This window comes from Sinocyclocheilus rhinocerous, unplaced genomic scaffold, assembly GCF_001515625.1.
Source record: "Sinocyclocheilus rhinocerous isolate Xijiao unplaced genomic scaffold, SAMN03320098_v1.1 scaffold182, whole genome shotgun sequence".
NCBI classification, from domain to species: Eukaryota; Metazoa; Chordata; class Actinopteri; order Cypriniformes; family Cyprinidae; genus Sinocyclocheilus; species Sinocyclocheilus rhinocerous.
In genome coordinates, this window is record NW_015655576.1 from 1,063,123 (window position 1) to 1,088,582 (window position 25,460).

Sequence of the window (25,460 nt, forward strand, 5' to 3'; positions counted from 1 at the left end):
GCTATTGGTTGGGAATTGTGTGTTGTTCGATCACATGCTTGATGTGGTCTTAGCCTTTGGTTCAGGTTGATCATTGCCGCTCTCACGGCGGAATTGTATACTGTTCCTGCTGTGAATGCTTCACAATGTAGAGTGAACGCTCGAAAGAGAACGTCTCTGGTTACTGTAGTAACCTCAGTTTCCTGAGAGCGGGAACGAGACAGTGCGAAGGTCGCCGTGATCGCTGCTCGATCAGTAGTGCAAGCGTTCAGTCTTAGATTCTGAGGCAATTGTCGCTCTTATCACATTATACTTGTCAGTATTTGCATGCGATTTGCATAATTAGCGACAACTGGCCAGTTTATTGTACTGGCATTATCCTATAAGGTTTCCGGATTTTCGGAGAAGGGGAGGAGTTCCCACTGCGAATGCTTTGTAATGTCTCGTTCCCGCTCTCAGGGAACCGAAAATACGACAGTAACCGGAGACGTTTTCTTTCCTATTCAGGTTCCAATAGCAAGTTGGTTGGAGGCGGTAATGGGGGGAGGACATTCTTATTCTACAATAGTATATCAGACAAACATCTGTATTTGCCTGAATTCAAATGTTTTCTAAAAATGCAAACACTGCACATTTTCAAATGTTTAAATCTGTCAAATGTGAATTTGTCAACAAGCACATGAGTCAGCTCAAAGAGTGCGCACATGAACTAAACTCCACAAAACTCCAATTTCGATTGTATGTGGTCTTTAAAGTACAAAAGGAATAAAAAGTACTAGAATTTAAAACAAAACATCTTTATAAATGTGAACATGGCCCTGAAATTTGAAATCACTTAATTTATAAAGTAGAAAGACAGAAGCAGAAACATACACGTGGGTATCGCAATCGAAATGGCTTCAATAGTTGCTCTGCCTCTTCCACCTCCCCCTCTCCAGTACCTACACAAAACATCACTTTATTAATAACATAAAAATATATGAGAATTCTGTCATCATTTCAATATACACTACTGTTCAAAAGTTTGGGCTCAGTGTGATTTTTTAAATGTTTTTGAAAGAAGTTTCTTATGCTCACTGAGGCTGCATTTATTTGATCAAAAATACAGCAAAACAGTAATATTGTGAAATATTACTACAATCTAAATCTTGAATAATTTCAAATGCAATGCAAAATTCAATTGCGATGCAATTCAAATGATGCAAAGCTGAATTTTCAGCATCATTACTCCAGTCTTCGGTGTCACATGATCCTTCAGAAATCATTCTGATATGCTGATCTGCTGCTCAAGAAACATCTCTGATTATTATCAATGTTGAAAACAGCTGTGCTGCTTCATATTTTTGTAGAAACCCATGTCTGTCTATCTATGAAATTCAAATGCATACTGAAACGTTAAAATGACAGCAGAATTTATATTTTTGGGTGAACTATCCCTTAAGGTTGCACAATTAACTAAAGAAACACATCTTGCATTAATGATGTAAGATGTCTGCTTTATGTGGATATCGAATGCATAATGTATCACAAATACATGTTACCTAAAATAAAGGAGAGGAAGGTGTAGAAACAGAGTAGGAGGAGGGCGCACAGCATGGAGCGCAGGGTATGAGAGGTGGCACCCGTGAACAGCTGAGAGATGCCAAATTCCTACACACACACACCAAAGACTATTAACAACAAAACAAAAAAAACACACGAACAAGCCCACTGGCATGTCTCTCCAAAAATGAGAACGTAAGAGTGTTATTTTTAAATTCGAGACATCTGAAGTAAAAAAAAATACCTTATCTCCAGAAAAGCCAGCAAACTCTAGCAACTTGAGTATCCGGGCAGGAAACAGTGAAAGAGTCTGTGTAACAGCGAAGAACAGCAACACAGTGACAATCTGGAGTTTATTCATAAGGAATAGAGTTGCAATATTCCAGACGAACATACCAAATTGAAAGCCCCAATCCCAAAAGAGACTCCGCCCTCTAAGTGCTTGTGATTTGGTCCTCTGAAAGTTGTATCTGATTGGACGAAGGCGTGCAGCTCCCTGCATGAGAATCATGATGTCATTCACATCACAGCAGACAGATTCACTGAACAGTTCAATTCAAGGGCATGATGTTGGCGCACAAACCGGAATCATGTACGGACAGTAAAAACTCAGATTTCCTTCACTTACTTGCTACAGACTTACTTGTAAATGAGGTAACTGTTCCGTACTTTGATTCCTCCTTTAATAAAACTAACCATATTCTCATCCTGTCAACAAACAGAGAATGAGAAATCAGGTGCAGATTTGAGCTCTGGAGTGGAGTGCAGTTAAAAGTGGCCTTAGGCCTCAGGAATAGTTCAAACCAAAATGAAAATTTGCTTAAAACCGACTCGCCTTCAGGCCATCCAAGATGTAGATGAGTTTGTTTCTTCATCTACATTTTAAATGGCCTGAGGGTGAGTACATTTTCAGCTAAATTTTCAATTCCTTTAACCCGAGGTTAAAAAAGATGTTTAGTTCTAGACGTTAAGGTTAAGACCTCGAAGACACCAAAATGCACACATAGTTTAAAGAAAACATCTGAGATTATCTGTTTGTGAGTGAAATTTGACTTGAAATGTGTCAAACCTGTAAGAATGTGAGAGCGGCTCTGTGTAGTAAACACTCGGCATAACACACTTCAGCATGGAGCTGCTCTGTAAAACATAAAATAAAATTTAAAGCTTGTTTGTAAAACATTTTATCATAAAACAGTCATTAAATGAAGCATCTTAAACAAAATTTTAACTGATTTTAGCTAGCTTTATAGCCTAGAATTTACCAAATTCATCATACTTCAAAATGAATACTGTGCCACATAATAAGTTTGTTTGAGTTTTATTCCTCCTATAATAGCAGTGTGAGATGGACATTTCTAGAATAACCACACCTTCTGAAAGATCATCATTTGCTCCTCGGGTCCCAAGACCACCTGACTTCTTACGGAGCCTGAAAGAGAACAGCAAGAACTCAAGAGATGAGTGAAAAAACACACAATGAGAATGTCTAGCATACTTACAACCACACATGATCAGACTAAGATCAGGCACAAAGGCACAAAGGCACAACTTTCTAATGAAAGATGGATGGGGGAAAAAATAATTAATTCAAAAATAAAAATGTAAATACATAGACTACCATTCAAATATTTAAAAAAAATAATAATTAATACTTTTATCCAGCAAAGATGCATTAAACAGATCAAAAGTGACAGTAAAGACATTTATAATGTTATAAAAGATTTCTAATCTATGAGACTTCTATTCATCAAGACAAAATGTCTCACAGTTTCCACAAAATTATTATGCAGCACAACAGTTTTCAATGATAAGTAAAAATTTCTTAAGCAACAAATCAGTATATTAGAATGATTTCTGAAGGATCATGTGACACTGAAGAATAAATTACATTTTACAATATTTTAAAATAGAAGTCATTTTAAATTGTTTTTGATCAATCTATAGAAAATGTAGTTAAATTGTACAAAAACAAATTAAGTAATTTCTAATGCTTTTAAACTGTTAAATTGCATTTAATATTTTAAAAAGCATCTGCTAACTGCTTCCAATTCATTTGCTCAATTAAGTAAAACAAAATGGCACTCGACATGCATCTTTAACTACATATTTAAATATTAGTTATACAATTTGAAACATTTGTTTTTCACTTTGTAAACTCATTTAGGTATATATATATACTGTATACACACACACACACAAACTAACGTCACTCTCCCAAGAGGATGTTTGGAGGGGTTTAGGAAGAGATCACTTAGAAGGATCTGCCTTGTGACTCACTGTTTCTTAAGCAAACTGAAAGTGAGCTGATGTGTGACCATTGCTATGGTGAATCCACCCACACACAGTCATCTGGATTAGTGCTGCATTGTAACATGGGAAGCACATGCTATATGTAGGACATATATGCATCTCTTCCACTCCATTTAATCTATGTTATGTAAGGCCAGTAAAACTCCTCATTAGCCATGACCAGCTGCCTGTCATTTAAAGCCACACAGTTCCATCTCCATGCAAATGCAAGCAAATTTCAAAGCCGCTGGATCGGGTCAGCTGACATGGAAATGACCGCATTTGCCTAAAAATGAAAGGTCACAGGAGAAGGCCTCTCCATGACTGAAACGAATGCAGTGCTTTGGCTCTTTTTCTACCTCTGGCACACCTCCTGAGCGCTCTTCATCGTTTTCCCAGCATGCACTATGTCGTCGTGTTGGAAGGTCATCATGGCCTGCATCTCTAATACTGTGGCATAGATCAGAGCGTGATACATGCTCTCCTTAGCCCTGGAATACAACACAACACATGCTTTTACACACACAACGTGAGATCACACTCCAACACAGCAGGCTACTAGTTAAATATAAAGAAGGTTAATGCCTTAAACCTTCTCTATGCAAAAATGTGAACGCAATTATTAACTCTATCAGTATTGAACACTTATGTTCCTGTCACATTCATGCAAGAACACGTATTAATTTCACTTTGACTTAGCGGTTTAGGGTGATGCAAGCTTAAAGGTCTGTTCACACCAAGAATGATAACTATAAAGATAACTGTTCAGTGTCCACAGCTTGCAGTTTTGTCGTCTGCCACTTTAAATGCTCGAGTTTTTTAACAGCCAATCAGAATTCAACGGACTTGTGCAATTAGCAGTGAAATGACCTGATAATTATTTTTAAAAACTGCTCTGAAAGTGAATCCAGCGAAATTGAGTTTTCCCAGAAACATATTTTACGAAACATTTTATATATATTATAAATTATTAAAATATTTTAAATTATTAATATTGATGCACACAAAAATATTTTAAAATAAAAAATGTGTTTGGACAAAATTATTAAAGCTTTAAAAGAAATTAATAAATTAAATAAATAAATTTACATAATTTGTATATAATTTTATCCAAATGTACAGTATTTTCGTGTTATAATTATTCACTTTAAAGCCCTGTCAATTAACAATAAACAAAATATTTATAAATATTATAATATTATATATATATAAAATATTTTCATTTAAAATGATAATTTAAAGCAATAAAATAAATAAATAATATTCTGTTTATTATAAGTGCATGCTGCAGTTTTGTCGTGTGCCGCTTTAAATTCGTGAGCTCTTTAAAGTCGGGTAGATTCTGATTGGTCGTCAATGTTTTTACCGTTCATCAGCTGGAAAAAAAATTGCTCTAAAAGTGAATCTAATTATATAGTTGTAACTTCTCTATTTTCATAGAATTAGAACGATTAAAAATACTTGTGGTGCATCTGAAATTGCATTCTGTCCGAGTAGGTACTACATTTGAATTTGAACGTACTTCACGACCGTTAAAAAAGTATGTTTTCGCATACTATATAGTAGGGAAGTATTCGATTTTGGTCGCAGCGTTGGTGTAAAAGGTGCTTAAATCTGTCTTCTGTCATTTCCTGACACCACTTTAACCCTTGCATCAAAAATTTTTCATTTTTCATAAGCCACTTTAATAAAAATTGTTAAAAGCATTTCAAGTTCATAAATAAAACGGTTTTCTTTAAAGAGTGGCGTGTGTAATATCTGTCACACCAAACAGAATCTAAAAATAATGACAGTTATTTCTTCAGTAACTTCCCCAGTCTGTCATTGGTCGAACACTCAGATAGTCCCGCCCCCTAACTCATGCCATTGGCTGAGTCGTTGCAATGCCAGGATTTTCAAACAAACAGAGCAATGTTTTGATAGTTCTTCAGAGAAATTAACCTAAGAATGGCTTACTTTTAGTTGTTTCTATACATTAAAATGGGATTAGAGAAAATACTTTAACAATGAAAACAAAACTACACCTTTAAAACATTTAATAAACATTTAAACAAAACGAAATTGTTTTTAAACTGATTCCCTTAGTAACTTCCCAAGTCTGTCATTGGTCAAACACGCAGACAGTCCCGCCCCCCAATGCATGCCATTGGCTGAGACGTTGCAATGCCAGAATTTTCAAACAAACAGAGCAATGTTTTGATAGTTCTTCAGGGAAATTAACCTACGATTGGCTTACTTATAGTTGTCTCTGTAAATTAAAATGAAATTGAAGAAAACATTTTAAAATAAACTGCACCTTTAAAACACAGACTAGCCCAAAACTGTCCTAAAATACTGATAAAATAAAGATTTATAGTCTGAAACCAAGAATTACGTACTTCCCAGGTGGGCCTGTATATAAAAATGAGGGTTGGAGTCACTTAAGCATGTGGTTTCCTACCCAGCATAAAGTTACTCACTCTCCCAGCCAAAGATTAATGAAGTGGCTCTGTGTGCAGGACTATTGTCAGACATGAGGGTGTGATCTTTAGGTAAACACCTCACATCCTGGACAAGGGAGCACACCTGATGCAACTCTGTCACAATGGAAATAAAGCATGCTATCACGGGATGACATCTACAATTACTACTAACTAAGTGCTTCAGAGACCAGCACATTCACAGCAGCATCTGACTGAAAAACAGAGCCTTATGGGGTTGGTATGTTAGGTACCACACCTTTACTAAACAGCTCGCCTGCTCTTAAGATCACTCACACAGATACTGGAGGGGAGGAGAAACCGAACGAAAGAATGACAGAAACACATTACCATGCGCAAAGGTACAACTCAAACGTTTAAAAAACACAGAAAACACAAAGAAATACATATCAGGCAGCTTAAGTATAACACATCTAAGCATGTTCATTCTATAGATTTAGCTTTTCACACTTGCAAGGTTAAAATATCAACACAAACAAACAAATTAATAAATAAATTAGGTCTTATGAAGACATAAAAAGTATATGGCGTTTTTCAAAGAGCAATAACATTATAACCCTTAAAAAAGAAAAGAAAGGAAATTTAAAGATAGCCTAGGTTACACAAGTAGGCCTAAAAATATCACATAATAGCGCATATAAAAAAATACAATCCAAATTCAATCTCTTAATCAAAGTTCTTAAGGCCTATATGAAATGACCAAAAATTAAAAAATAATTAAAATAGTTTAACACCCTCTTTTAGATGATCAGCAAAGCCAAAAGGTAAAAAAAGGTGGGGAAAGGTTTCCACAACAATGAAATATGCTATATTTTCATAAATATCTTTCTGTAGGCTACTTTACACCATCTTAGTAGGGAAAAGAAAATAAAACATTGAAATACAATAACATAAAATGAAAAGGAAGGAAAAACTTGCTATTCTTATTGTTTAGTTAGTTTAAGAGATTTTACAAGGGAAATCTCAGTAAGAAAGACACCAGATCTATAGGTGAAATTGAGAAAATTGTTTTTGTGCATAAAAAAAAAAAAATACAATGTAGGTCTAACACAAAGATATGAGCAAGATCAATAGCATGGTCACTGCCAGAAAAATAAAGAAATTTATCTTTCAACGAAAAATTGTAATCACATTTTAATCCATTTTATTAGTACGCCCAACCACACAGTTTATCGTTGGACGTCATTTCATGTGATGCATCGAGCTGTCAGTCATTTTGCGGCATCGCAACTAGAGGGCAGTAGAGGGAGCTTTACGACAGTGAAGGACCATAGTACTACAATTAAATAGCTGTTCAGCCTAGTCCAAAAATAGGAAATTGGGAGTTTTATTGAGCGCTCAAACTCTTCCCATGATTTGTTAGACCTATGAAGTGAATTCAACTCCATTTACAAATTCATCTTTCAAAACTAAAAAGTTACCGAATATAGTGAAATGTCCTTTCAGAACAGTCTTTGACAAAACGTGATACAAGATCATCCTGACAGGGTTTCGAACGAAAGAATGACAGAAACACATTAGGATTATAATAAGACTTCTCTCACCGTGGCCGTAGTTTGTCCAAACTCTCACTGAAGTGGTTGTTGAGAAACAGATCCAAGGCCTCCATGCATTCATCGAGACAGGCCTGTAGGGACATCTGTCTGGAGCTGATCACACACACACACACACGAACAATGAGCAGAAGTCATACAATTATTTTTAAATTAAATTTTTTAGCTAAAAATGTGTCTATGTATATACAAATATACATACATACAGATTATATATATATATAACATTTTAGTGGAACAAAATAACCAAGTGAATTACATGAAACAAATGAATAAATACATTAAAAAAGTAATTAAAACAATGTAATTACTTTCATGCACAAAATATTTATTAATTAATAATTAATTGCACAAAATGAATTAATTAATAATTAATTATTATAATTATAAATTAACTCTGGATGACTTTACAAGCCGCAATGACTCATGTACAAGCACAAATGCAATGCAGAATATGGCTCACACACACTGTCACTAGTCAAGGTGTTTGATATTTGCTCAGAGTACACAGACTGGGCATGGACAGCCAGCGCCTTTGGATAAGAATATGAATATGTCACACTACACTGCAAATTATTTCACTTGAACAACATTAAGAGCACATCTGCCAGCAGTGAAGCTTTCTTAAGCATGATATTTAGTGATGGCGTTTCATTCTCTCACTGAGAGCATGAGCTGAGCTCAAACCAGACTCTTGCAAAACAAGGAAGGAAGAGATGTGAAAATTTGACATTAAGAGAAAAAAAAAATGTCACTGAATCAGCCATTTAGAGACTTACAGAACCACAAAGAATGAAAGTTTCAGTTTTGCTGAGTAGTACAAACTTGAAATGCAACACTTTCAAAATTCCTTTTAAAATAAACAAGCTATCAACAACTCACTTTTCTGTACCAGGTGCATTTTTCCCAGTGGACATGGTGTATTTTGTTGTTTGTTGTCCTCTTCTGGGCCTTGTGGCCACACGAACACCTGCCTCAAGCGCTCAGGTTCCCTGTGAAGAGCTTTCTCTCAGAGCTCCAGAGGAAAGTCTCTCTCACTGCGCCATTAATGTTTATGTCCCGTCGCTCCGGCTGGGACACGCCATCACAGTATGTGAGCGGCGTAACATTTCCGTCACATGCTTGAGGTATTCGGCCAATCACAACGCACTGGATAGTTGGCCAATCACAGCACACCTCGCTTTTTCAGACCGATGAGCTTTGAAAAAATCGACGCGTTTCAAAAAGGCGGGGCATAGAGGAGAAACAATAATGTACAGTATGTGGAAAATAATGTGTTTTTGAACTTTAAACCTCATAAACACATTTCATTACACCAAATACACAAAATAATGTTCTTTTTAGCAGCATCATATGACCCCTTTAAAGATCAGAGGCTGAATGTACATTAGTGGAGTTACAGTTGAAGAATTTAAAGAAATGACCCATCACAAACAGGTTGAAATATTCTCTTTATAATTATTGTCAAAATAAACATTGTACATTAACATTTTAGCAACATGATATAATATAATCTAAACTTTTTTTTTTTTTTTTTTGATTTTAAAATAAAACATTGTGCTTTATTACACGAACAGGCATATTTTTTAAAATAGCTTTGGTTTGTAAAAAGTTTACAATAAATTACAATCAAACAACATTTGTTAGAAAACATTTGGCCTTTTTTTGTCATTGCACATATAATGTCAGTAGGAAAATCCCTCAGTGTGTTCAGAATTACAAAATAATGCCTTGGGTGTTATGCAATTAAACAAAGTGTTTCGTTTTTAAATAAGAAAACATCTTGCATAGGCAAAATGTAAAAAAATTAAAAAGTAAACAAAAATTTTTAATCAGTCTCACAGATACATTAAGTATTAAAACAGTTAAAACAGCTAATTTTAACATAACTACAGTAAAAAAAAAAAAAGAGATCTTTCAAAATGCATGTTTGCAGTCAAAGTTTAGGCTTAACGGTCTGAATTTATTTATTTTTTTGTGGACGCTCTGACTCAGAGAGACTTGTAATGTCATACTGTTTGATTAAATTCTAAATGGTTGAAAAAGTAACTGTGATATTAAGACAGATGATCCACCTCATCCTCAGTAAACCAGAGGAGTCATCAGAGAGATATTCAAGCTAAAGGTGAGGCATTATTCCTGTTTTGATCCTATTTTACAATACAGGATCATGGAGACAATCATCGCCGCAAGCTGAGAATGAGAACAGAGACAGAAATAATTTTGAGTTTAAATAAAAAGCAATAGTGTCACAGTATTTCAAAAATGTGATAAATTAGACAGATTTAGGTTGTAATTATTCTCCTAACAAGGGAAATAAATGTTTTAACCATCAAAGACAACAGGCAATCAACATTTACTGTATTTATTTGCTTAAAAGGAATCAAATTTAGATTTAGACAAATTTAGCATTCCATCACATGTTCACCAGTGGATGCTCTGCAGTGAATGGGTGCCGTCAGAATGAGAGTCCAAACAGCTGATAAAAACATTACAATAATCCACACCACTCCAGTCCATCAGTTAACGTCTTGTGAAGTGAAAAACTGCATGTTTGTAAGAAACAAATACGCCATTAGGATGTTTTTAACTTAAAACTGCTACTTAAGTCCAAAATATGAGTCCATAATTCATAATAACACTTCCTCCAGTGGAAAAAGTCCATCTCCTGTTGTCCTCTCACATCAAAATCCACCCACTTATTTGTTTTGGATTGTAAACGGTGCTTGATCCGTGCAGATTTCTCCTGATTCAGACAAGATTTTTTCACTGGTATTATGGATAGATTTAGGTAATGTTACAAGACATTAATTGATGGACTGGAGTGGTGTGGATTTCTTGTGGATTATTGTGATGTTTTTATCAGCTGTTTGGACTCTCATTCTGACGGCACCCATTCACTGCAGAGGATCCACTGGTGAGCAAGTGATGTAATGCTACATTTCCCCAAATCTGTTCAGATGAAGAAACAAACTTATCTTGGATAAGCTGAGGATGAGTACATTTTAAGCAAATTTAAAATTTTGGGTGAACTATTCAACATACAACAGGAAATCAAAACTGATCATATTTATTTGCTTAATAAATGTCTCTGGTCTTATTGTTATTATAAAGAAATGTTGTTATAAAGAAGCTTGTTTTTGTAATCTTCCACAAAAATTTGAATTGGACTGCCAAGAGCGAAGATATATTTTTTTTTACACAAAACTGGATTCAAATGCAAAATACCCATTTTCATTTCCAGTGTGATAACGGAAAGTGGCAAAAATGTAGCATACATTTTAGCACATTTTCAGTATCTCATCAAACTTATCATACAGAGTGTGCACAACTGATTTTTTTTTTTTTGCTTTTAAAATGTGTGAACACAGTGACAGAAAGAAAGTGTGTCCGGTACCTCTAGAGCAGCGATGCCTAATGCTACAGCTATGATGATAACTGCATTATCGTCTACCAGCTTCTTCAATGCCGGGAAACAACCTGGTATAGTCTGAGGAAACAAAAAAATAGACCAAATTTGATGATATTTATATGCTATATGATATACAATCCAAAAAGCATGCAAACTAGAAGGAATAAACATGCTAAGAGATGAACCCACCGAATTAAAAGCTGTCATCTCAGTGCATGGAACTCTATTACAGCACTGAAATGGGTAACTCTTGGTGTCGTTCACAAAGTAAGAATTTGTGAAATCCGTATAGTTGTTGAATCCACAGCACTTCAGCTAAAGGAGAGACAGAAGGTAAAAAATCAGCTAAATTCTGTACTTGAAGTGATATTTCTTACAATGGACATTAACATATACATACTTATTTTACTTGCTCAGGTGTTGTGGTACATTTTTAAAGACTGTTCTTATGCGATACCATTTTTATATGAGGCACAGGTCTCAAAATATAAAATGTACAATATTAAACTGGAAGATATTCTATATTCTTATATATTTTATATTATTAGAATTTCAGGATTTTAATTTTAAGAAATTTTCTGTTTCAACCACTACTACCAATAATAATAATGACCAAATAATAATAATAACTTTTATTTCCTTCTTGATCAACTAAAGTGTCACAAACCGTGGTCATGGTCGAGTTCCATAGTCCAGTGACGTCCGAATTTTTCCCATAATCGTTTCTGATGCTTTTCACAACTTCGCCTCCCACCTGTTTAATCAGGTTTTCAGCCTGAAATATACAAATGAGGAGGTTTGAGTATTTCCATGAGTTCTTTACAGACAAAGGAGTGTTTAAATATGGTGTGTACAGACTTACCAGAGGCTTAAAGACCAGTAACACAATCGCTCCAGCCACTTCAACAATGAACACAATCAGAATAATGATGAAGAACTGAGGACAGATTCAATGAATGAATGAACAAACAGAAGTCCGCTAGTACAGCATATGGCGAGTTTATACAATTTAATATATAACTTATGTAGTATAACAGTGTATATGTATAAAGGCTTTCAAATATAAATTAAAAGCTAAACAGTATAAATAAAAATATATTGTTATGTTTTGTTTTATATTTTAAATTCTCTACATTTAGAAGAACCATTTTTGCTGCGCCATTGTGAACGGTTCTTAAACTTTTTTCTTAGTGTGCAGAATATTTCAATAATCTAAAGAACATTTTGTGGAATGTAAAGGTTCCATGGATGTTAAAGATTCCTCATGGAACCAAAGATGCCCATAAAGAACCTTTATTTTAAAGGGGTCATATGATGCTGCTAAAAAGAACATTCTTTTGTGTATTTGGTGTAATGAAATGTGTTTATGCAGTTTAAGGTTCAAAAAACACATTATTTTCCACATACTGTACATTATTGTTTCTCCTCTATGCCCCACCTTTCTGAAACGCGTCGATTTTTACAAAGCTCATCGGTCTGAAAAGCGAGGTGTGCTGTGATTGGCCAGCTATCCAGTGCGTTGTGATTGGCCGAATACCTCAAGCGTGTGACAGAAATGTTACGCCCCTTACCCTACTGTGATGCCCTGTCCTGCCGTCATCTGAATATTTGGGTTGAACTGTTCTGGAACAGTGTTGTAAATACAACTTAACCACTGATTTCTAGTCGTGTCCATTTTTGGAAGGCCAAACAAAGTAGTTTCGCTTTCTAAAACTTGAAATCGCATCATATGACCCCTTTAAGAGTGGATCGTGGGAACCTCATTATGTGTTGTGTGAGTCTGCTTTGACATACCAGCAGCAGCATACACCTGCTCTCTCGGATCGCTCCACAGCAGCCCAGGAAGCCCAGGATGAGCAGCACAGCGCCCACAGCGATGAGGAGGTATCCCACGTTCAACACCTGCCCCAGCTCACCTGGGGCTCCTTGTATATTCTGCAGAAAATTCAGGACAGACCCACTGTCCACCTTCACCCAGATCCCCACACCTAGAATAACTGCTCCTGCCAGCTGCACCACAAAAACACAATTAGACTTGATTTAAACATGTGCCATGATCCTCATATCAACACCCTAAATGTATTTGGACCAATAAGTCACTGTTTAAGAAGCAGACAAGATATAAATTTTGCTGCCACAGCAGAGCCATGTTTTAGCTATATTTTCATCGTACTTGACGTTCAATATAAGAGTCAAAATCTGCTAAGGGGTAAATAATGGAACAAGTTTTAAAAAGAGATTTATTTACAACAGGATCTACATTTCATGGGGTTAAATAAAAGAAACACCTCTTTTCCTGGTTTAAACATTTTTTTGATTTTCAAAAGTTGAATTCATTTAGGGCAGTTATCAAAGTTTGATAACTGATGAATTTTTACACGCTTTGTTATATTTAATTACCCCCTTTGCAGATTTTGTGCGATATAGTCTTGAGTCACTTCACTGAGAAAACAGCAGCTGAGAATGTAAATGCAAATACATGTTTTGGAGTGAGAGAAACTATTTATAAGTAGATAGTCTCTGTGTTTATGCAAACATGGCCACTGTCACGGTACATTAAAGCAGGTAAACCTGAAGTGATTCTATAGAATAATTTTAAACATAATCAACTGAAAAAAAAAAAAAAAAACTGTGCAAATCAGGCTGGTTATTATAATGCTGAGCAATTCATAAATATATTTAAACATCAGCAAACAAACATAAGCTTTACTTACAAAGATGATACCATTGAAGAGAAACATCATGGCTTTCAAAAATCCAAAGCAACCCATTTTTATTGGATGGATATGACACCTGAAAAAGTATAATAAAAACAATTAACAACAAAGAAAAAAGTTTTTATTATTATTGTTAATACTATTATAATAATATAATATTATGGGGATTTAGTTTTGCCTTGTGTTTTATTCCAAAATGTATCTTAATCTTTATTAAAAAACTGACAGCTTTTAATAAATGAACATAGAATAAACATAATCGCTTAGATGATTTTGTGAAACAAAGTACACCATAAGAACAGGAAGTGCTGCGAGGAAAAGATGGTGGTTTTGCTGTAGTAAATAATTTAACTACAACCCTCGTTAACCTCAGAACGCTGGTCTCACAGATCAAAAGTTCATGCGAACCACACAAACTCTTTAATAAGATACTCTTATAAAAAAAAGAAAACTCTAAAAATACGCCTCATTTTAAGTACGTCAAACTAGTGTTTGATCTTTGATCAATACTAAGAACTGGTCAACAAAGGTTGGTAATTGTGAGAACTTATGAAATGAGGACGTACTTATACATATATAACCAGAATAAGGTGTGAAATTCCAACAAATGCAATACAATACTGTACAAACATATGCCATATCCAGTTCTCTATAAGGCCAGATCTGTGTTTTAATAGTGTGCTGAATAGACCAAAGGACCTGAGGTAATATTTAAAGAGTCTTTGAAACAGCTTTTTGTAGTGAACACAATGGGAGAGACAAAAAACCTTGCTTTACTTTTCCACACATGCAGCGAGGTCCAAAAGTCCAAGATAAGAAATAACAAGAGACTGCATGATTCTAGGTCACTATTCAAATGCAAGAAAATTAGGGACATTGAGCTTGTGACTCCTCACACAGATGGTCAGATTTTGGTCAGAAAATAGTCAAATAAAATAAAAAGAAATAATAACAATAATCGAAAACTCTAACTTGTACTTTTATTTAGGCATATGTTTTATGTATTTAAATAAATGTATAATTTTACAACTAAAAAATATATTTTTCGATTTTTTCTTTAAAATATATCATTTGTATACATTTTTTAATAATGTCAAGTAACATTTGGTATCTAAATATTATAATTTTAAATAATATTTATACACACACACATATATAATATAACTTAAATGTTACTTAGTGCTGTCAAACGAAAATTAATATGCCACATTCTGATGTAATTTTGAATAACGTCTTTATTTGTGTTCAAAACTTTGATAATCAACGCTCGATTACGTTGTGAAAACAGTTACTGCCAGTGACTCTATGGAAACAAGGGGAGGTGATTTAACAAGAGCATTTCCTTTAAAACACAATATAAAGTCCAAGAGAAGAGAACACTCTGCACCTTTCAGAGAGGCATTACTGTAACCTGATCGCCTCCGAACACAAATAACTTCACTTAATGAGCTATACTTCTGCTTACAGTCCACCAACATGACAGTCTATAAGTTGCTGTCAGGTGACGCATCACTTCCTGCAAAGAGCTGAGGTCACTTATGAGGCCTTTATAGGACTTTAAATAGGTTTGATCACACCGTCCATAAACCTTTAAGGCCACTTGCAACCCAAGGGTTGAGCACCACTCCATAAGAACCACCACACAACGTGTGTGTCACATGCTCACGTCTCTGATGTGAGGTCAGAGTTTGTTTAGGTTTAAGATGAACAGAAAGTTCTGATCAGGTCATTGTCCAAAGACAGATGAGATAAACATGTAAAAAACATCAATAAAGTGCTATTGATGTGACATGTTTCACAATTACAGACTGTCAGTTACTGTTGAATGTGCTGAGTGCCCTAGCGCCACTAGACTTCAAATGTTATGACAGGTTGTAAAATATAATTTAATTATAAGCAATTTTTAAGGTAAAAATCAGAAGTCAGATGACTTGGAAAAGTAACAGCTCAGGCCTCCTCATGATTTGAGGAATCATTGGTCTATACATGTAAATATATTTAGATTTTTAAAAAAAGAAATTAATACTTTTATTCAGCAAGGATGCATTAAATTAATCAAAAGTGACAGTGAAGACATTTATAATGCTAAAAAAGATTTCCATTTCAAATACATGCCATTGATTATCATAAGAAATATTTCTTGAGCATCAAATCAGCATATTAGAATGATTTCTGAAGGATCATGTGACACTGAAGACTGGAGTAATGATGCTGAAAATTCAGCTTTGATCACAGGAATAAATTACATTTTTAAATATATGAAAATTGAAAGCAGTTATTCATTTATAATGCTAACAAAGATTTCTATTTCAAATACATGCCATTGATTATCATAAGAAATATTTCTTGAGCATCAAATCGGCATATTAGAATGATTTCTGAAGGATCATGTGACACTGAAGACTGGAGTAATGATGCTGAAAATTCAGCTTTGATCACAGGAATAAATTACATTTTTAAATATATGAAAATTGAAAGCAGTTATTTTATATTGCAATAATATTTCTGTATTTGCTGCATTTTTTCCAAATAAATGCAGCCTTGGTGAGCAGAAGAGAAAAAAAATTACAGACCCCAAACTTTTAAACGGTATAGTGTAAATGTGTACATATATGTGTGTATATATATATATATATATATATACAAGTGTATGTATACATTTCTGTATGTGAACAAAAGTTGTCTGAACAAACGTAGGATGAAATAATATCATAATGATTTTAACATCAAAAGGTCAAAAGTCAGGTCAATGTTTATCAGTCTGCTGATTCGTCGTGTTGAAGTTGTTATCTACAATTCTTCCGAAAAGAAACTAAAAGATTTTTGTCTCACCATCTAACAAAATCAGCTGTTTGCTTCCATATTAGAGAGATTTGAGTCTGTAAACTATTATTAACCTGGTCACCCATGAATATTTAAGAGTCCATGGAGACATGAGGAATAAACAAACAGCGTGTTAGTATTTTGTAGCCTCGAGTCTTTGAAATGAAAATGCTTTCTACAGATGAATGCGGTATGTGTAGCCTACAGCAAACACAAGTGTGCTTGTTTTTCCTACATGAAAATCATTCATAGGGGTGTGTTAATGTTTACTCGCCGTGTTCTGCATCATTAATCCGGTTTTTGAACCCCTGAAACTCGACGCTCAACTAGCCTATCGGGTTTCCTCATTTTGTCATTGTTTCAGAGGTAAATCAGAGGCAACAGTGCATAGCAAAAGCGGTTGCAAAAACAATAAAGCGGGCTTTGTGTTGGTCAGTAGAGAGTGCATGGGACATTGTCTTTCTGAGCTCTGGGTACTGCTCATTTCTGGGAGAGATGGAGACAGACCATGTCCCTTGGAGGCTCTTGAGAACATGCAACTTTCATTTGTGACCCTGGACCACAAAACCAGTCATAAGGGTCAATTTTTCGAAATTGAGATTTATACATCATCTGAAAGCTGAATAAATAAGCTTTCCATTGATGTGTGGTTTGTTAGGATAGGACAATATTTGGCCGAGATACAACTATTTGAAAATCTGGAATCTGAGGGTGCAAAAAAATCTAAATATTGAGAAAATCGCCTTTAAAGTTGTCCAAATGAAGTTCTTAGCTATGCATATTACTAATCAAAAATTAAGTTTTGAGATATTTACGGTAGGAAATTTACAAAATATCTTCATTGAACAGGATCTTTACTTAATATCCTAATGATTTTTGGCATAAAATAAAAATCTATAATTTTGACCCATACAATGTATTTTTGGCTATTGCTACAGATATACCCCAGCGACTTAAGACTGCTTTTGTGCTCCAGGGTCACATTTGTATTATTTGATAGCAGAACGCATAATATATTAATTAATGTGTAATGCCAGGTTAAGTATTACACAGTTATTTACATTTACATATTTACATTAACTGTACTGTACATTATAATACACCTCATTTAAAAATAAGTATAAAATAATAATAAAAAATATAATAATAATAATAATCAGTCATTATATCACTGGATCCCCACTTGAAGTCTAAAAGTTTACTTTCACAAAATTACTTCTCAGTTATTCTTTATTGTCAAAATGAATGAATATGATTTTGACCTATTAAAATCTTCTCTTATTAAACAGATTAATCATTATTGGGTTGTTAAGTTAATATTTGCGAGTTTACTTACAAAAACTACCATGCACTCTCTGAAAACAAAAGCGGTACCTTTTGAAAACATATTGTACCTAAAGCGTCCATATTGGTACCTTAAAGGTACATATTAATACCTAAAGTGTAAATATTAGTAGCTAAAGGTACCACCCCGATGACAGCTTTCGTACAGCTTTTGTGAAGTACCATGGTATATGAACATGGCAATCATTCAGTACCATCTTCTTACAAAAACATCGTACAATAAAGGTATCAGCTGGGAATACCATGGTAATTTGAAATTCATTTTTAAATAGTGGTACTACTATACCTGTTCAAAATACCATGCAGTAGCATTATTTTTTTTTGTAATACCATGGTATTAAAATTTTTTTGGGATGTGATAGGAAATGTACCATGGCACTACCATGGTATTCTTTGAAATACCATGGAGTATAATGTAAATATTAATACTGGCATCATGCAGTGCCACAGTTATTATTCAAAAGTTTGTGGTCAGTAAGATTTTTTAAAATAAATTAATACTTTTATTCAATAAGGATGCATTAAATTGATCAAAAGTGGCAGTTAAAGACATTTAAAATGTTACAAAAGACTTCAAATTTCAAATAAATGCTGTTCTTTTGAACTTTCTATTCATCAAAGAATCCTGAAAAATAAAATATTAAGCAACAAAAACGGTTTTCAACACCGATAATAATAAGAAATGTTCCTTGAACAGAAAATCAGCATATTAGAATGAGTTCTGAAGGATCTTGTGATGCTGAAAATTCAGCTTTACATCACAGGAATAAATTACATTTTAAAATAAATTCAAAAAGGAAACAGTTATTTTGAATTGTAATAATAGTTCACAATATTACTGTTTTTATTGTATTTTTGATCAAACAAATGCAGCTTTGGTGAGCAAAAGGAGACTGTATAGGCTATATCAGAGTATACTTGGTATTTTCGACAGAAGAGTTTCAGAAGGGAAATCAAATGACTGTTGACATCAGTATTTGTAGGAAATGTGGGCGACAACCAGGGCTTGAACAGTGAAGTGATACAGCGTTAACGACAGCCACACACTGTCACTGACACAAACCCATCAAAATAGCACGGATCTCTCATGAGATCTCATTCCGAATCTGTGAACGTCACTCGAACAGACCGCACTCAAAACACTCATTCAACATCATCCTGCATGAACAAGCACAATTATCAAGAAAGCTTGTTACAAAAGAGTAAGAAAAAGTAGGTTCAATACAAGTTTGGGGGGAAAAACGTTCAAAAAAGAATTTTAGAAGCAGAAGTCACTATGAAAAATGAAGGTTCTTTATTAGCATCTATGATTCCATAAAGAGCCACTAACATCCATGGAACCTTTCCATTCCACAAAAGGTCCTTTATAGTGGAAAAAGGTTCTTTGTATTACTAAAAAGTTCTTCACACTATGAAAAAAATGGTTCTTTTAAGAAATGTTCTCTGAAAGGTTCCGAGAACCCAAAATGGATCTTGGATCGCTGCGAAAGCCCCCTTTTGGAACCTTTATTTTTAAGAGTGTAGACAGTCAATGCGGGTACAAAAAGTTGATTATTAAGAGGAACAATGACGTCAGTGTTCCACCTGTAGACAAACCGGCATTTTCCCAACCTCAACCAGCCAATTAAACATGCAGCCGGTCACTGTTCCTGACAGTCTTAGTCTCTCAAGGCCTCAGTTATGACTCAACATCCTCATAACACTTCAGACAAGGTCATTGTGCTTTCAGTCACCCTTTAATTCATTCAAGCAGAAACACTGCACTGAATCCAAACATTATCCAGGACCTTGAAGAATTTAGGAACAACGTGATGTACAAATAATAAAAACAGGACATTTATATTAAAAACTACCACAAAACAAAGAAATGCAAATGAACGCGGCACAAGGGGAACTTTCTTTACCTGAGAGTTGAAATATTCAATAACACTTCCCTGTGAAGTTCAGATTCAGAGCCATTCTCACAAATTATTACTGATGATCAGCATTCACAGGGTTCCTGCTTTTCATGAACCAAGAAACACAAAAAAGTCAAATGATTTTTGTTTAGATAAATGCATTAGTCTTATACAATGCTTCCATCAGTACAATTTACTTCTGTTTTAGTGCACATATTCTGAACGACTGTGTATTTGTTGTAGTTTTGGATTGTTTACATGTAGACATATGCATTTAAAATAGCTTCAGGTATGTGAAATATGACCGTTGACTTACTATTGAAACGAGAGAGAAAAAAGCAGAAGGAAATGTTTATATTATCAACACCACCAACTAAGAATCTACAAATACAAGCGTGTATTTATACATAAGTAGTATATGTATGCTGAATCATGTTGAACCTTGCAGGAAATAATGTCCCTCTGCTTAGAATTTCAGCTTAACAAGATTCTAAAAGTTTGAGTTAAATAGAATTCTGTTAAATAGAAGAAAATAAATTGATAACACTTAAAGGGACAGTTCACCCAAAAATGAAAATTCTGTCATTTACTCACCCTCAAGTTGTTCCAAACCTGTGTGAGTTTCTTTCTTCTTTTGAGCACAAAAAAAGATATTTTGAAGAATGTTGGTAACCAAAGAGTTCACAGTAGCCATTGACTTCCATAGCATGGGAAAAAAAATACTATGAAAGTCAATGGCTACCGTCAACTGTTTGGTTACCAACATTCTTCAAAATATCTTTTTTTTTTCAACAGTTGAAAGAAACTCACACAGGTTTGGAACAACTTGAGGGTGAGTAAATGACAGAATTTTCATTTTTGAGTGAACTATCCCTTTAAAGGAACAGTTCACCCAAAAAAGAAAATTGGCTGAAAATTACCATCAGGCCTTCCGAGATGTAGATGAGCTGGTTTGTTGACTACATCACTTGCTCACCAATGGATCCTCTGCAGTGAATGGGTGCCGTCAGAATGAGAGTCCAAACAGCTGATTAAAACATCACAATAATCAGAATCAGAATCAGAATGAGCTTTATTGCCAGGTATGTTTACACATACGAGAAATTTGTTTTCGTGACAGAAGCTTCCACAGTGTAACAGAATGACAGTGACAGAACAAAAGCTGCTGCCTGTCTGTCAGGAAGCTGTTGATCCACTGACAGACGGAGATGGGCACGGAGAGCTGAGTTAGTTTGGGCAGGAGGTTTGGGATGACCGTGTTAAAGGCCGAGCTGAAGTCCACAAACAGGATCCTCACATAAGTCCCTGGTCTGTCCAGATGTTGCAGAACATAATGCAGTCCCATGTTTACTGCATCGTCCACAGACCTGTTCCACAAGTAACCCACACAACTCAATTAATCTGAATGTTTGTAATAAACATCCATGATTAAGAAGTTTTTAACTTCAAACCGTTGTTTCTGGCTAAGTCCAAAATCCATAATACTGCTTCCTCCAGTAAAAATGTCTCGTCTGAATCAAAAGAGAAATATGCACAGATCAAGCACCGTTTACAAGCGAAAACAGTCTAAGACAGTTCTAAACAAATATGTGGATGTTGATGTGAGAGGACAACAGAAGACGGACTCCATCTCTGGCGGAAACGTTATTGCGGATTACGGTGATGTTTTTATCAGCTGTTTGGACTCTCATTCTGACGGCACCCATTCACTGCAGAGGATCCATTGGTGAGCAAGTGATATAATTCTACATTTCTCCAAATCTGTTCTGATGAAGAAAAAAATGCATCTATATCCTGGATAGCGAAGGACTGATATAAATGGATACATTTTGTAAAAAACTAATGTGTTGATGGTTATGTGCTTACAATTTAAGTATATGGGGTAAGTGTACAACCGTCAAAGCTGCAATGTAGCTTAAGTTATAAATGATAAATACAATATGCTGACCAGGAATATTTCGGGCTACATAGAAGACTATGTTCTAACAGATGTTTTAAAAAAAGTGGATTGGACAAGGCAATGTAAATAAATTGAAGCTTTAATGAAGCAGTATGGGTTTCTGCAAGGTACAGCAGACATACTTTAATTATATCACCCTGATTTGGATAATAAGATTAAAAAACTGGTGTAAACATTAATATGTTTGTTCATACAGTGTCAGCAGAAGTACAGTTTTGTTTTTCTGTGTCCAGCACAGGAATAAACTAAAAACACACATTTGACAAAAAACAAAAACTGCGTCGATTCTCTCGATCGGTGTCTCTCTGTACGTTTTTGCATGTCCTTTTCTCCTCTATTTGAGTATCTATCAAGCATATATTAGGTCAATACCAGGTCTTGATTTTTTACAAAAAGATTTTTCACAAAAAGATTTTTCATGAAAATACACCTAAAAGTGCACAAAATGCAATTACTGCTAAATAACACGTTCCACAGCCTTAATCAATCTTTTCACATACTCAGGACTTCAAGCGTCTTTCAGGTGGGCTGTTTGTCTGGATGGCTCTTGAGTTTGTGGAACTTGACGCTGTCGAGTTTCTCGAAGCGTTTGCCGCAGTGTTCACACGTATAGTTGAAGTGCGCTTCAGACGTGTGTTTCCTCATGTGCCAGTTGAGTGACGCTCTCTGTCGACACTGATACCCACATATCTCACATCTGTAGGGACGGGTTCAAGAAAAACTCTTATGAAGTGACATTCAATAAATATATTAGCCCACATGAACCTTTTCACTGAACTCACTGTAACGGCGTCTCTCCCGTGTGTGTTCGTCTGTGCACTTCTAAGTGATTCTTGCGTTTAAATGACTTCCCACATGTTTCACAGATAAAGTCTCGCACACCTGCACGAACGCAAAAATATATTTTTGATTACTGATAAATATCATTAGTTGATTAAAAAAACTAAATTAAGTAACTTTTAAATTTTTTATATTATTTTATATAATATATTATATTATTATTTTATTTTAAACTTTTTATATTATAACTTCATGATTAATAATGTGTGTGCAAGTCCATTTTATATTTACAAAAAAAAAAATATATATATATATATATATATACACATACATACACCCAGATATAGATATAAAACTATTTGTCACTATACAGCTGTAAGAAATGCAATCAGATAAATGATATCAGTTAAATTACAATGTTAAAAGTTAAAACGCTAAAATTGACATAAAAACTAAATACTGTAAAACTACAACGAAAACTGCAGCAATAAAAAAAGAAAAGAAAAAGAAAACAACAAAAATGTGCTGTGAATTGTAAACTGAAAAGGATCAAATAAAATATATATAAAAAAATAACCTGATTTTATTTCAGCTAATTGTTAAGGCAACATTTCTCATTTTTGTTTAGTTTAACTAAAATATCTAAAACTATTAAATAAAAAATTATAAAAAATAGACATTTAAGAAAAAAACAACTAATAAAAATGACAAAAACAACCAAATTTGAAACATTTTAAATAAAATTAAGAGTGAGAACAGAAGATATTGAAGTTAATTTTAAATGAACCGAAACTATAATAGTGTACCACTGATACTAAAATAACACTGGCACAAGCACATAATATCTGATGGCTGTACCTGAGTGTATGATCATGTGCCGATGAAGATGGTTAGACAGATAAAACTTCTTCCCGCAGCCTGGATGAGGACAGACTTTGGTCCGGCCCTTCCTGTGCACCAGGTTCACGTGATTCTGTCCAACGTACATCATAAAAATCGTATAACCAGAAGGAGACAGTGTGATTTTTAGCTGTACTTTACGATTGTTGCTTGTCCGACAATAGGATAAGAGCTGCATAAGATCTCGCTCTGTGTTGTGGTAGAATATTACTTATTATGATGTCTTGAATATTAGTTACATACTGTAACATCTCAGAAAAATAGCTGATCCATATTTGTAATTACTTATTCATTTATTACCAGCCCTGCATCTTGAAAAAAAATTCTGCTGGGTTTGATACATATATATATATATATATAATTTAAATGTACAATTCCATTTAGTGTCAAATCTGTAACTTCTGTCACTGTCTGAATGTAGAAAAACACCCACAGATGTAGCAGAAAACATCTTGCTCTTGTTTGCATTTTCTTCAGTCACTGCCCATAATTCTTACCTTGAAATCAGGATTAGGCATAAAATAATGTCCTCAGAATAATACATGACCTCTTCACTGTACAAATGATTGTCAAAAGCAAAAATGCTACAAAATACATCATATTTTGTGAGAAAGTGTGATGTGCTCGAGCAAAACAGGCACTATTTTTGGAATCAGATCCCCAAAACTAGTAAGAAACAAGTTTTGGTTCCCTTTCATGGGAACTTCGAACTGCGTCCTCTAGGGGTCGCTATGGGGAACGCCAGTGAGAACAGAAGATATTGAAGTTAATTTTAAATGAACAGAAACTATAATAGTGTACCACTGATACTAAAATAACACTGGCACAAGCACATAATATCTGATGACTGTACCTGAGTGTATGATCATGTGCCGATGAAGATGGTTAGACAGATAAAACTTCTTCCCGCAGCCTGGATGAGGACAGACTTTGGTCCGGCCCTTCCTGTGCACCAGGTTCACGTGATTCTGTCCAACGTACATCATAAAAATCTTAGAACCAGAAGCAGACAGTGTGATTTTTAGCTGTACTTTACGATTGTTGCTTGTCCGACAATAGGATAAGAGCTGCATAAGATCTCGCTCTGTGTTGTGGTAGAATATTACTTATTATGATGTCTTGAATATTAGTTACATACTGTAACATCTCAGAAAAATAGCTGATCCATATTTGTAATTACTTATTCATTTATTACCAGCCCTGCATCTTGAAAAAAAATTCTGCTGGGTTTGATACATATATATATATATATATAATTTAAATGTACAATTCCATTTAGTGTCAAATCTGTAACTTCTGTCACTGTCTGAATGTAGAAAAACACCCACAGATGTAGCAGAAAACATCTTGCTCATGTTTGCATTTTCTTCAGTCACTGCCCATAATTCTTACCTTGAAATCAGGATTAGGCATAAAATAATGTCCTCAGAATAATACATGACCTCTTCACTGTACAAATGATTGTCAAAAGCAAAAATGCTACAAAATACATCATATTTTGTGAGAAAGTGTGATGTGCTCGAGCAAAACAGGCACTATTTTTTTTTTTTGCAATCAACACCTCAAAATTAGTAAGAAACTTAGTATTGGATTTGGTTCAACATGATGCAGGGCAGCGTTATCAATGCGATTAATTTGATAAGCAAAAATTAACCAACTCTATAAATATTTAGCAGACTTACATTCCAATGTTTACAATATTTAACCCATCCTGTATGTAGGGAAATTGTATTTCCTGTTACTAAGGTGCACCAAGCAATTAAAGGGTTAGTTCACCCAAAAA

At 34.5% G+C, this 25,460-nt stretch overlaps 3 protein-coding genes across 4 annotated transcripts in view; all 3 read right to left on the minus strand.

The window, feature by feature from the left end:
- The window catches only part of LOC107718630 (tetratricopeptide repeat protein 39A), a 21,469-nt gene extending 12,588 nt beyond the window's left edge, over positions 1-8,881 (minus strand). Inside the window, exons 1-10 of the mRNA XM_016525798.1 lie at positions 8,726-8,881; positions 7,835-7,939; positions 4,170-4,301; positions 2,892-2,950; positions 2,591-2,658; positions 2,165-2,229; positions 1,918-2,017; positions 1,766-1,831; positions 1,521-1,629; positions 853-920 (exon numbers count right to left, since the gene is read on the minus strand). Coding sequence (XP_016381284.1) covers positions 853-920; positions 1,521-1,629; positions 1,766-1,831; positions 1,918-2,017; positions 2,165-2,229; positions 2,591-2,658; positions 2,892-2,950; positions 4,170-4,301; positions 7,835-7,939; positions 8,726-8,760 — 807 coding nt within the window. The 5' untranslated portion in view covers positions 8,761-8,881. The remainder of the gene's footprint in view (positions 1-852; positions 921-1,520; positions 1,630-1,765; positions 1,832-1,917; positions 2,018-2,164; positions 2,230-2,590; positions 2,659-2,891; positions 2,951-4,169; positions 4,302-7,834; positions 7,940-8,725) is intronic.
- Positions 8,882-9,443: 562 nt separating this feature from the next.
- On the minus strand, positions 9,444-14,044 carry tspan34b (tetraspanin 34b). The gene is made up of 7 exons (XM_016525799.1): positions 13,970-14,044; positions 13,050-13,265; positions 12,118-12,192; positions 11,923-12,030; positions 11,445-11,570; positions 11,241-11,333; positions 9,444-10,036 (listed from the first exon to the last, which is right to left on the minus strand). The coding sequence occupies exons 1-7, from the start codon at positions 14,024-14,026 to the stop codon at positions 9,977-9,979; spliced, it is 735 nt and encodes a 244-aa protein (XP_016381285.1). The 5' UTR covers positions 14,027-14,044; the 3' UTR covers positions 9,444-9,976.
- Positions 14,045-22,503: 8,459 nt separating this feature from the next.
- The window catches only part of LOC107718578 (zinc finger protein 653-like), a 13,358-nt gene continuing 10,401 nt past the window's right edge, over positions 22,504-25,460 (minus strand). Inside the window, exons 9-10 of one of the 2 annotated variants that reach the window (XM_016525718.1) lie at positions 22,780-22,879; positions 22,504-22,694 (exon numbers count right to left, since the gene is read on the minus strand). In XM_016525718.1, the coding sequence (XP_016381204.1) occupies positions 22,517-22,694; positions 22,780-22,879 (278 nt within the window). In that variant the 3' untranslated portion in view covers positions 22,504-22,516. The remainder of the gene's footprint in view (positions 22,695-22,779; positions 22,880-25,460) is intronic. The other variant, XM_016525719.1, reaches the window with a different exon arrangement.

Excerpts from the sequence above, each read along its gene's own strand:
- tspan34b (XM_016525799.1), bottom strand. The coding sequence starts at position 14,026 with ATGGGTTGCTTTGGATTTTTGAAAGCCATGATGTTTCTCTTCAATGGT. Across the intron at positions 13,266-13,969 it reads TCTTCAATGGTATCATCTTT|CTGGCAGGAGCAGTTATTCT; the intron begins GTAAGTAAAGCT and ends TTTGTGGTGCAG. Across the intron at positions 11,334-11,444 it reads AGATGACAGCTTTTAATTCG|ACTATACCAGGTTGTTTCCC; the intron begins GTGGGTTCATCT and ends TTGTTTCCTCAG.